Below are 12,800 nucleotides of genomic sequence, written 5' to 3'. Positions count from 1 at the left end.
ATTTTGCTTGTTCACAGATGAGACAAGAAAGCTCCTGCCTCAGGACTTCTGCAGTGTCCTCAGTGGACTACTCCCTTGCTTCCACCAGGTTCTCTCCCCAAGTCACCTTCTTGGAGGGCTTCTTTGACTGCTGTCTCTAAAATAGCTCATTCTTTCATTCTCTAATCCCCTGCTCTGTTTTGTTTTTCTCTGGAGTTCTTATCACTACCTGACTTATTAATGTCTGTCCAATTCCTGGCTTCCAGTTAGAATGCACCATGAACAACGGGGCTTTTGCTTGTCTTATTCTCCACTGGTTCCCCAGAATCCAGAACAAAGCTGGGCAGATAGGCAGCATTGAACAAATAAGTGCAATAAGGCCAAATGAAGTGTGTGTATGTGTGTGTAGAGGTATCTTTTGAAAAATTTGGTTCACATACATCCTTCCTCATTTTTATTAAAAGTTCAAGAACTTATATTTCCCCCAAACTGATGATCAATTTGTTTTTGTTTAGTCATTCAGTCACATCCAACTCTTTGCGACCCCATGAACTGCAGCATGCCAGGCTTCCCTGTCCTTCACTATCTCCTGGAGTTTGCTCAAATTCATGTCCAATGAGTCAGTGATGGTATCTAACCATCTCATCCTCTGACACCCCCTTCTCCTTTTGCCTTTAGTCTTTCTGAGTGTTAGGGTCTTTTCCAGTGAGTTGGATGTTCACATTAGATGCCAAAGTATGAAAGATTCAGCATCAGTCCTTCTAATGAACATTCAGGGTTGATTTTCTTTAGGAGTGACTGGTTTGATCTTGGTGTCCAAGGAACTCTCAAGAGTCTTCTATAGCACCACAGTTTGAAAGTATCAGTTCTTTGGTTTCAGCCTTCTCTCTGGTCCAGCTCTTGTATCTGTACACTACTACTGGAAAAACCATAGCTTTGACTAAACAGACCTTTGTTGGTCAAGTGATGGCTCTCCTTTTTTATATGCTGTCTAGGTTTGTCATAGCTTTTCTTTTAAAAAAAATTTTTTTTAAACTTAATTTTACCTTACAATACTGTATTGGTTTTGCCACACATTGACATGAATCTGCCATGGGTGTACATGCGTTCCCAAACATGAACCCCCCTCCCACCTCCCACCCCATATCATCTCTCCGGATCATCCCCGTGCACCAGCCCCAAGCATCCTGTATCCTGTATCAAACATAGACTGGTGATTCATTTCTTACATGATAGTATACATGTTTCAGTGCCATTCTCCCAAATCATCCCACCCTCTCCCTCTCTCTCAGAGTCCAAAAGTCCATTCTATACATCTGTGTCTTTTTTGCTGTCTCACCTACAGGGTTATCATTACCATCTTTCTAAATTCCATATATATGTGTTAGTATACTGTATTGGTGTTTTTCTTTCTGGCTTACTTCACTCTGTATAATTGGCTCCAGTTTCATCCATCTCATTAGAACTGATTCAAATGTATTCTTTTTAATGGCTGAGTAATACTCCATTGTGTATATGTACCACAGCTTTCTTATCCATTCATCTGCTGATGGACATCTAGGTTGCTTCCATGTCCTGGCTATTATAAACAGTGCTGCAATGAACATTGGGGTACTTGTGTCTCTTTCAATTCTGGTTTCCTTGGTGTGTATGCCCAGCGGTGGGATTGCTGGGTCATAAGGCAGCTCTATTTGCAATTTTTTAAGGAATCTCCACACTATTCTCCATAGTGGCTGTACTAGTTTGCATTCCCACCAACAGTGTAAGAGGGTTCCCTTTTCTCCACACCCTCTCCAGCATTTATTGCTTGTAGACTTTTGGATCGCAGTCATTCTGACTGGTGTGAAATGGTACCTCATTGTGGTCTTAATTTGCATTTCTCTGATAATGAGTGATGCTGAGCATCTTTTCATGTGTTTGTTAGCCATCCGTATGTCTGGAGAAATGTCTATTTAGTTCTTTGGCCCACTTTTTGATTGGGTCATTTATTTTCTGGAATTGAGCTGTAGGAGTTGCTTGTATATTTTTGAGATTAGTTGTTTGTCCATTGCTTCATTTGCTATTGTTTTCTCCCATTCAGAAGGCTGTCTTTTCACCTTGCTTATAGTTTCCTTTGTTGTGAAGAAGCTTTTAATTTTAATTAGATCCCGTTTGTTTAGTTTTGCTTTTATTTCCAGAATTCTGGGAGGTGGATCATAGAGGATCCTGCTGTGATGTATGTCAGAGAGTGTTTTGCCTATGTTCTCCTCTAGGAGTTTTATAGTTTCTGGTCTTGCATTTAGATCTTTAATCCATTTTGAGTTTATTTTTGTGTGTGGTGTTAGAAAGTGATCTAGTTTCATTCTTTTACAAGTGGTTGGCCAGTTTTCCCAGCACCACTTGTTAAAGAGATTGTCTTTACTCCACTGTATAGTCTTGCCTCCTTTGTCGAAGATAAGGTGTCCATATGTGTGTGGATTTATCTCTGGGCTTTCTATTTTGTTCCATTGATCTATATGTCTGTCTTTGTGCCAGTACCATACTGTCTTGATGACTGTGGCTTTGTAGTAGAGCCTGAAGTCAGGCAAGTTGATTCCTCCAGTTCCATTCTTCTTTCTCAAGATTGCTTTGGCTATTTGAGGTTTTTTGTATTTCCATACAAATCTTGAAATTATTTGTTCTAGTTCTGTGAAAAATACCACTGGTAGCTTGATAGAGATTGCATTGAATCTGTAGATTGCTTTGGGTAGTATACTCATTTTCACTATATTGATTCTTCCTATCCATGAACATGGTATATTTCTCCATCTATTAGTGTCCTCTTTGATTTCTTTCATCAGTGTTTTATAGTTTTCTATATATAGGTCTTTAGTTTCTTTAGGTAGATACATTCCTAAGTATTCTTTTCATTGCAGTGGTGAATGGAATTGTTTCCTTAATTTCTTTTTCTACTTTCTCATTATTAGTGTATAGGAATGCAAGAGATTTCTGTGTGTTGATTTTATATCCTGCAACTTTACTATATTCATTGATGAGCTCTAGTAATTTTCTGGTGGAGTTTTTAGGGTTTTCTATATAGAGGATCATGTCATCTGCAAACAGTGAGAGTTTTACTTCTTCTTTTCCAATTTGGATTCCTTTTATTTCTTTTTCTGCTCTGATTGCTGTGGCCCAAACTTCCAGAACTATGTTGAATAGTAGCGGTGAAAGTGGGCACCCTTGTCTTGTTCCTGACTTTAGGGGAAATGCTTTCAATTTTTCACCATTGAGGATAATGTTTGCTGTGGGTTTGTCATAGATAGCTTTTATTATGTTGAGGTATGTTCCTTCTATTCCTGCTTTCTGGAGAGTTTTTATCATAAATGAATGTTGAATCTTGTCAAAGGCCTTCTCTGCATCTATTGAGATAATCATATGGCTTTTATTTTTCAATTTGTTAATGTGGTGAATTACATTGATTTGCGGATACTGAAGAATCCTTGCATCCCTGGGATAAAGCCCACTTGGTCATGGTGTATGATCTTTTTAATGTGTTGTTGGATTCTGATTGCTAGAATTTTGTTGAGGATTTTTGCATCTATGTTCATCAGTGATATTGGCCTGTAGTTTTCCTTTTTTGTGGCATCTTTGTCAGGTTTTGGTATTAGGGTGATAGTGGCCTCATAGAATGAGTTTGGAAGTTTCCCTTCCTCTGCAATTTTCTGGAAGAGTTTGAGTAGGATAGGTGTTAGCTCTTCTCGAAATTTTTGGTAGAATTCAGCTGTGAAGGCGTCTGGATGTCATAGCTTTTCTTCCAAGGATCAAGTGTCTTTCAATTTTGTGGCTGCAATCTCTCATGATCAATTTAGGATATGCCAATTATAAAGTTCTAGAACCTTTCTGAAACTGTCCTGTAGGTCCCCTGAAGCCAGTGAAGAAATGTCTGTTCTTATCTAATTATCTAAAATCATCCTCCAGCATTTATAAGCCCTTTTTTGGGAAATCACAGTACTCATTGTTTGGGATCAGGTAAAAAGGCAAATTTGCTTTTAGTTTTAAAGAATTATTCTCAGCCTAACTTTCACTTGTAAATGGGTGAATTTAAGAAAACATAAATGACAATGGGTTTAAACCATACTCTGCCCTCAATCAACCAGGAGGCAAGAAATTCCTCTAAATAAGAGCCTAGAGCATTAATTAAATATTCAAACCTGCAATTTAGTGTTCTTCCACATTTCTCAGATTACTGGCCCATCACATTAGCTTAGCATGATAAATCCAAAGATCAAGCTAATCTCACCTTCTGGAGAGGTGCAAAGTTTAATATCTTCTTCCCCCACTGGTTAAACAGACTTCTGTGTATAACCAGTGAACTTAAATTAGTCATTCTGGCTCTTTAATCAGCAGAAGGTCACACATATGAGGGTTTCTGCAGAGCTCATAGGTACAGCACCATTAATCTTGATTTCCTGGAATGAAAAAGATTTCCAAAGGCTAGAATTTCAAGGGGAGACCTCAGAGGGAATACTTGCATATAGGATTAGTATGAGTGCAGCCCAAAATCAGATCTCCAAACAGACACAAGTGAAGAATTTTAACTTTACTTTTTAAAAAAATGAATTATGATAGTTTTTGGAGAAATAAATTACAATTTTTTGGCACTGGAAAGGAAATAGCAGCTGTTATTTGAGTACAGCATTTTATAAATGTTGCCTTTTTGCCTTAGGAAGACTCTATGCAATTAGAGGTTAGGATTTTAAGAGAAGAACAAAAGTTTGGGTGGTAAGCAGCTTACCTATGACTGTAGCTAGTCTAGTAGAGTAGGAAACACCCAAATTTACATTTCTCTCACTGCAAAGCTGGTATTCACTCAACACTTCATTCATTAAGTGAATCTTAAGTTCATTAAGGACTCTCTCTTGAGCTTTAAAAAAAAATTTCTTTTTTTTTGGCTGTACTGCACAGCATGTGGGGCTTGCCTGGTGGCTCAGATGGTAAAGCGTCTCCCTGCAATGTAGGAGACCTGGGTTCAATCCATGGGTCGGGAAAATACCCTGGAGAAGGAAATGGCAACCCACTTCAGTACTCTTGCCTGGAAAATTCCATGGACGGAGAAGCCTGGTAGTCTACAGTCCATGGGATCACAAAGAGTTTGACACGACTGCGCAACTTCACTGCACTTACAGCATGTGGGATCTTAGTTCCCTAACCAGAGATCACCCCCCCTGCATTGCATTGCCTGCACCAGGGAAGTCCTTTAGAGACTTTTTTTTTTTAACAGTTTCTCTTCCCCTCAATTTCCTTATTTTCTTCTCACTATTCCCCATCCCAGTTTCAAGGTTTAGCACCCAAACATTTAGGAGCCATTGCTTGGAAAGTTTCAGATGGATTATTTATCTCTAAGGCTCACAAAAATTCAGCCTTATCATAAATGAGTTTCAATACAGACTTCTTAAGAGCTGATGAGCAGAAAGTATCAAAATGATTTTTCTTGCTTGTCAAGGCCTGCCTTGTCCTGTCACCCTGGGGCTTCCTCCCTTCAGGGCCCGTTCTCTGTCATCCTCAGGGATGAAGCTCTGGCCCAACATTCCTTGGTAATAGTGGCTTTGATTTTCATTTCTCTCATGAGAGGTGGAGAGGCAAGGTTTGAGAGGGTGAAATATTGGCTGCCTGTGGTGAGACACTAAATTGACCTCTAAAAATGGCAGAAATGGGGCGTCTCTTATTCTTTCAACTTGATGTATCCAGATCTGTTTCCCAGAAAGCAGTAACTGAGCCATCTTCAGTTGAGGAAAGGAGAAAGATTTGGGTAAAAACTTTTGGAAAAGTTCTTTAGAAAAAGGAAAGGCTATTAACAATTTGGGCTTCCCTTGTGGCTCAGTGGGAAAGAATCCACCTGCCAATGCAGGAGATGTGGGCTCCATCCCTGATCCAGGATGATCCCTTGGAGAAGGAAATAACAAGCCAACCCAGTATTTCAGCCTGAGAAATCTCATGGACAGAGGAGCCTGGTGGGCTATACTCCAGAGGTTCCCAAAGAGTTGGATATGACTTAGTGACTAAAAAACAATGACACAACAATTCTCTCAAAAATAAACTTTATTTAAGTTACATGTACAGTTTATTAATAAAAGAAATATTTATCTACAGGTGAGCAGGATGGGATGTGTTCCAACATGTGCCTCTAGAATTCTGAAGATCCTGAGCATGATAACTGGTTGTACGCTCTGGACTTCTGAGGCCTTACATACTCTTAAGTCATAGTTTGCTATCAAGTGACATTTTAAAAAACAAGAGTTTTGTCAAAGCCAGTCATTTCATTCCAAGAGTTCTTTCCCCTCTGTGCATGCGTGAAATGTGAGCAATGCCCAGGTCTCATGGGTAGATTCCAGAATACCTAAGACCCAGGGTTAGGTATTGCATCATCAACCCATGGACTCAAGTCACAGGTCTGTCTGTCTTCTTGGGCAGGTATGTCCTTATGAGAACCTTAATATTTAAGATATGTTGTGTAATAGTTTGTTTTCCCCAATGTCTTCATACACAGGAATGATGTTGCATGTTTATAAATTCCTTTGGGGACTCTTTATCTTTCACCTTGTAATCCAGTGATCTACTCTACTTCCCATTGCCAAGGAAAATAATTCTGGAACTTTTAGCATCTTGTAGGCCTGGCACTGAACAAACATTTATTCTGTGCCAACCTGACATGGAGGTGCTAGTGTTATACCCTCCTCATGGTGCCATATTGGAAGCCAGTTACTATGGGTGTCTGAGAAAATGCAGAAGCATCCAAGGTCATTAGTAAAGGAAACTCAGCAAACACACAATGTGACATTCAACTTAACCTTTACACAGCACTGCCTTTTTGTCTGAGAGGAGTGACAGTAAGCACACAGGGTTTGGAATCACCCATTATTTGCCACCTCAGTTTTCATATCTACAAATTGGAGATAATACTTACCTATTCAGGTTGTTGTGAAGATCATTTTTTATGTTTTCCAGAACTTCCACAATTTAGGTCCATTTAAGCTGAGGACCCCAAATGAGTGATAAAGACCAACAGGTTGTAGTCCTCATTCTTGGATGTAAGTTGTTACAGCCAAAGTGTAGATGTGTTTTAAGAGCTTCCCCACCATTAAAAGCGAGAATTCCAACTTCTACTGGATTCACAATAATAAACTGCTTCCCAAGGTGAGAATTCTAGGAAATTACTCCAGTTAGACTGCATGACACAGGCGCATACCCCCATCAGGATCTTCTGCTTGGGCGTGAGGATAGTTAAAAGGTAGTCTTCAATTTAGGTCTTCTGTTTCTAAGTGTTAACTGAAGAGGCAGTTCTTCCAGTGCCCTATATCTTTGCTATTTAAAGCCTGTCTTCTCATTTTTTGAGAAGGGTTATCAGATTTCCAAAGATATAAGGAACAGAAGCAAGTGTCAGAGTTGAAGTCTCCAGTTTTTTGCCTTGTGTTCATCAAGAATAGAACACCAGAGGCTTGGTAATGATACCGAGGCTTTAAAATAGCTGTAAGAATGTTTTAAGAGCTGACTGAACAACTAGGAATATTTCTTACCAAACAGATAGCTTGCAAAGGCCATTTAAAAATTTGGACTCAAAACCTTGACTGAATTTCTTTACCAGAGGCCACAGATCTGTTTATCATCAGTCTTTGTAGCAGCTGGTAAAGTCTCTAGAGGGCTTCCTTTCTGTGACTTGCATGACAGGCTCATTTAACTTCAAACATCCTTCTTTAGTGTCTGCTAAGCTTCATACTTTACCTCTTAATTAATTCTCATTTCCCATATTGAACTCTAGAGACATAGCAAACTTATGCCAATAGGTTTTACATTGGAGTCTTAAAGTTCTTGTGTGGCTCCCGATGCACAAGGCTCTAGTCTCCCATGAACTATTACTTCATGCTGAATTGATTAGCCATGTAACTGTTCTAATTTCCATAGAAATATCTAGTTACCACATTTCTTCAAGTGAGTATGCACCTCTTAAGGTAGAGTTTCTGTCCTTGGTTACTTCTGTAGAGAGCAAGGTGAAAGAATGAGATGCTATAGACTCTTTGAAGGTTGGAAATTGGGACCTAAAACCTGGAAGTCCTACCAGGGACTGGAATCCAGGAGATGATGGAGGATCTGCTTGGGTTTATTCTTAAAATCTATGGCTTTGGGCTTTATAGTGGACTAATATTGTAAAAACCTTATAATGGGAAACACTGGTGTCTTTAAGCTTCCAAGGAAGGAATTCTGTTTTGCTCTAAATGAATAAACCTATCAGTGGGTTTTATACAAGAAGAAGGTCAAAGTCCCAGTCAACCAAATGGCCTTTAGAGTTTATATAGGATGAATGCTCACCTACTCGTAAACAGATGCTCCAGACACCTCACAGGAGCAGGCCACATCCTGTTTAGTGTAATGACTATTTGCAGATGAAGCAACAGGTGGCAGGCAGAGATGCCTACCTTCACAACTTCATCCTTTTCCTCTGTGTGCTTGACCTCCACACCCCCACAAAAAAGGTCCACACCAGAATTCACTCTCATCCATTTGAGTGGAATCACAAGAGGGTATCTATTAAACAAGATGACAGAAGCACCTTCTCATCTAGGATTATTGATCTCTTCACCTAAGCCACAAGCCAAAGGACAACTGTCTTATTTACATTCCATATGCAAGTGGACTCTGACTCATCCACTGATCCATTTAGCTCTTCAAAAATCTCTTCTCTTCTCCTTTGGCTACTGCACTGATCAATCTGCAAAGATTGCAGCTCCTTCTGCAGTGGACCGTCACCTTGCTTTGGGCTGGGAGTATCTTCCCAGGGTTAAAGCTTTGTTTCTTCCCTTGCTTGCTGGCTTCCTGAGGTTTAAGAGAAAGAAATGGCCCATCTGATGGAAATCTTACACAAGTTGTCAGCTACTTTTTCTTCTACCAGTGTCCTTTTCTACTCTTCATATTAAACGTTTGGAAAATTGTCCATAGAAGGAATTCATTCTATGCCAGCAAGCCTGACAGATTAGATCACCTTATAGATTCTCCATGAAGTCACTTTAAAATAGTGGTTTTCAAATATTAGTTTACATCAGAATCACCTGAAGGGCTTCTGAAAACACATATTCCTGGACCTTGCTCTCAGAGCTTTTGACTGAGCAGGTCCAGAGTAGGGCCTAAGAATGTGCGTGCTTAACAAGTTCCCAGATGATGTAGATGCCGACCTTAACCCCACTGAGAACCACTGCTTTAGACTGTTCAAGAATGACACTGACTGTTACCTCCCTAGCTGTCTTCAGGGTCGATGGTGTAGATGTGTAAAAGAAGAAAGTTCTTACCCATGCATTGGAAGGCACTTTTCCTTGAATGATACACAATTTTAGGACACAGAAATCTGAGACAAGTACAGAAAGAATTGATAGAAATCTTTAGCATATGTTACTGAATCAGGAAACTAACTGGAGTAGGAAATTTCCTCAAAGGGTTCTAGGAACCGGCTAAACTAGCTTCTTTTACCAAATGAAATATTTGGGGAGGCAAGTATTAAGTGGTACCTCATTCTTTTAGTACTTAATTGTAAGAGAAACAAGCCATATTATAGGCTTCATTATACAACATCAAGATCTAGAGCTCATATATTTAGTTAGAACACCTGATACTACTCAGGCTGTTTACAGAAGTTCATCCTAGATGAATAGGCACAAACCATGGTTAAGCTGCTTGGTTTAATTTTTTTTAGCACTTGGAAAAAAAATGTACAGTAGTTTGAACACTTAGTCTTTGCAAACCTCCATTGAGGTCAAAGATTTCATTCATACGTACAAAATTAGTTTACAAATTTTTTTTTTTTTTTGGCAATTTCACCTTAGTAACCCGTTTTATCCTATTGCCATTGTCCCAACCATTGAAAAAGTTTACAATAATTTACATAGAAATATTTTCAAAGTGCTTAAGAATAGTGATTGTTCTCTGGGATATTTACAGATGGCCTATACAATGTATGTACAGGTGGTATACACTATAGCACAAGTTTCGTTGCTGGAATATGGCTTTCGAGGGAAAGTGCATATTTGGCCAGAGGTGGCAATACTGTCTAGAGATTCAAGGGTTACAGATACTTTTGGTAACCACATCCAAAACTGAAGGAGAATGTGGATGGGAATATTTACAAAAGTAATATAAAAATGATTAAGTATACAAGCTTGATCCACGCAAAGATATCTTGATGTTCTTCCCGATGGGAGGAAGAAAGAGGCTTCAGCTGCTGGCTTGGTTACCATTCCAAAGTGGGGGGCTTCACTGGTTCAGACCTCAAAGGTCGTGACTTGTCTCAGAAGTCAGGCTAGATCATCGTCTGTGCTTACAACTGATATCTGTGGAACCGAAAAAGCATGGCATGAGTTTGGTGATTCCTTTGTTGGTAGCAACTTCATTTTCTAAAGCAAAACTTGTTTTTGAGTTGTTCATTCAGAGACCAAAGGTGCCCAGAAGGGAAGCCAGACCCCAAATTGTACTGAGTTGCATCACTAATGCATTTTAACTTGAATTCAACTATATTTGCTGGGTAGAGAGAGAAAATAGTGTGACTGATTCTGCCTATTCTCCTGAATGAGCTTAGATTATGGATAAAAATGTGAAAAGACACACATGTGGCATGAACTGACAACCACTCTTGCTTCACCACAGCTCTGCACTTGTTTTGTTCAGACTGTTCCAAAAGTGAAGGCTAAACAATCCATGTTGGTTTCAATTGAAGATCAAGTGACTGACTCCAGTGTTGAAAGGAAGGATAGCTCTATGAAGTGGGATAGGTGATTTTCAAGCATTTGGTCATCTTGGCTACATGAACCTTGCTCAATACACTGACTTTAAGTCATCCACCCTACAGGCACCTGCTTTAAGTTCAAAAAGGAGATCTTTGGTTCATGCTAATATTTACATGTAGCTTCCATAACCCCAAATATCTTAAATTGTACAATGATGTCCTTAAGTTGACTTGTCATTCTGTTCAGGGTAGACAGTTGTCAACTGACTTAAATTCTAACAGGCTAGACTGTCTAATCTTCAGGGAGTAGATGAAGTACCAGCTTGACCAAAAAGTTTGTTTGGGTTTTTTGATAATAGCTTATGAAAAACCCAAACAAACTTTTTGACCAACCCAATATTTGGTGACTCCATGGTTCTAATGGCTCTTTCCAGCCCAGGCAATCACAGCTTGTGTTGTGGCCTCCTTTCTAAAATGTCTGACTGCAAGTCATGTACATAAAGACACAGAGCTGACTTACTGCTGGGTACGTGTGTCCAACAGAAGCACTGTGTCTACCAATGTCTATTGATAGGTCCTCTTCAGTGGTCTTCAAGTACACAGGATTGTCAAAGTTCATGCTTTTCATGTTCTTATGTTGCCAGTTCCGCCACATCAAGTAGCCACCTACTGCTGCCATTGCTAAGAGCACTGAAAAAAAGTTAGAAGGTGACTAACCAAGGTCTAGTCTCAAAACATACAAAAAAGGAGGATGCTAAAGAATCCATGATTGTTAACTAATAAACTCTTCATGTTTTAGGAAGCTGGGATGACTAGAAATTAGAATATAAATGGGGTAGGAGCTTAAAACAAGATCAGACCAGAGGTTGTATTGTTCTATAGCCTCTGATGCATAGCTAGACACCTCTGTCTGGGCAGTTGTGGAGTCCTTGGCTCCTCCCCAGGCTGATTGAGTTCAAATTTCAGAAGCTTCTGGAGAGTTCTTCAGATGGTCCTCCTGATGAGTTAGCTAAGCTTGGAATCCCATAATTTAGGATAAAGAGACCACTGTAGCATAGTGCCTCACACTTCACATGCCCTAGAATAGTGTTAGAGGTTCTTCTCGCTGGGCTTGGAAAGGCTTAACTATTTTTAATGTACCTTCTATAACTCCTCAACAAATCATTTAAGAACTCATGTATCTCCTCTGTATGAAGCATTATACATATTTCGAAGGGGAAGAGAAAAGTGCTCTTCACTGGAAGGGACTTATTATGAAAGGGGATAAAGCCAGACAAACAACTCTGAAGTAGAAAGCAATGAGCACCTTGTACATAACAACTGAACATTCATGCCTGCCAGTTGCCGTGCTAAGGACACCACTGTAGAGAAGGTTATGGACTCTTAAACGAGCATGCCAGGTTGGGGAGGGGGCAAGGGTGATTCAGTGTCCAGAGTGCTGTGACAGTACAAGGAGCTACAGGAAGGGCCTCTCTAGATGGACTAGAAACAGCCATCCAGTATCTATGAAGTTCCTTGGACCCAGATGTGTAGGGAATGTACTTACAGAGGGGAAGGATGGCCCAGGCAGCAGAAGTCCCTTTAGGGGGAACATTGACCTCCGATACTGCTGTGGTCAAATTGATCCCTACAGGGGAATAAAGGGAATCCGTTTAGGAGGATCTGAATTCAGACTTAGAAATTCACCCACCTGGTAGAGAGCCTCATGCCCTCTTGCATCCACCACTGCTGCTCAGTATCTACTCCAATTGTATACCAAGAACAACTGCTCTAGAAGTATTTGAGAGTCTCATGTTATAATAGCCATTTCACGAACAGCTCCCTCACAGATGTCTTACTAAGTCAGGTCAGGCTAAGAGCTGCAGGTTCTAAGTCTTTGGAGTTTAAATACAGGTTACCAATTAGGGGCAGAACAAGGAGTTAAAGGCTGCATTAATGATATAAGGGACAGGTACAATGAGTGTGGCTGTTAGTTGAGATTAACCGTTTGCAGTACTGAACCCAATACCTCCAGGAATTAGTCCACTAGTTGGAGAAATTTCTGCTGTGTTGGTATCTTTTGTCTCATTGTAATTCACAGTAGTTGCAGTACCTGAAT

At 39.9% G+C, this 12,800-nt stretch overlaps 1 protein-coding gene across 3 annotated transcripts in view; it reads right to left on the bottom strand.

The window, feature by feature from the left end:
* Window positions 1-6,018: 6,018 nt before the first annotated feature.
* VLDLR (very low density lipoprotein receptor) overlaps window positions 6,019-12,800 on the bottom strand; it is a 35,701-nt gene continuing 28,919 nt past the window's right edge. The window contains exons 17-20 of one of the 3 annotated variants that reach the window (XM_060409407.1): window positions 12,711-12,794; window positions 12,249-12,329; window positions 11,223-11,392; window positions 6,019-10,310 (exon numbers count right to left, since the gene is read on the bottom strand). In XM_060409407.1, coding sequence (XP_060265390.1) covers window positions 10,275-10,310; window positions 11,223-11,392; window positions 12,249-12,329; window positions 12,711-12,794 — 371 coding nt within the window. In that variant the 3' untranslated portion in view covers window positions 6,019-10,274. The remainder of the gene's footprint in view (window positions 10,311-11,222; window positions 11,393-12,248; window positions 12,330-12,710; window positions 12,795-12,800) is intronic. The other 2 variants (XM_060409405.1, XM_060409406.1) reach the window with 2 other exon arrangements.

Source organism: Ovis aries, chromosome 2 (genome assembly GCF_016772045.2).
Source record: "Ovis aries strain OAR_USU_Benz2616 breed Rambouillet chromosome 2, ARS-UI_Ramb_v3.0, whole genome shotgun sequence".
Lineage (NCBI taxonomy): Eukaryota > Metazoa > Chordata > Mammalia > Artiodactyla > Bovidae > Ovis > Ovis aries.
Note: the sequence above shows the minus strand (reverse complement) of the source record. Positions and strands in the feature narration are given on the sequence as shown.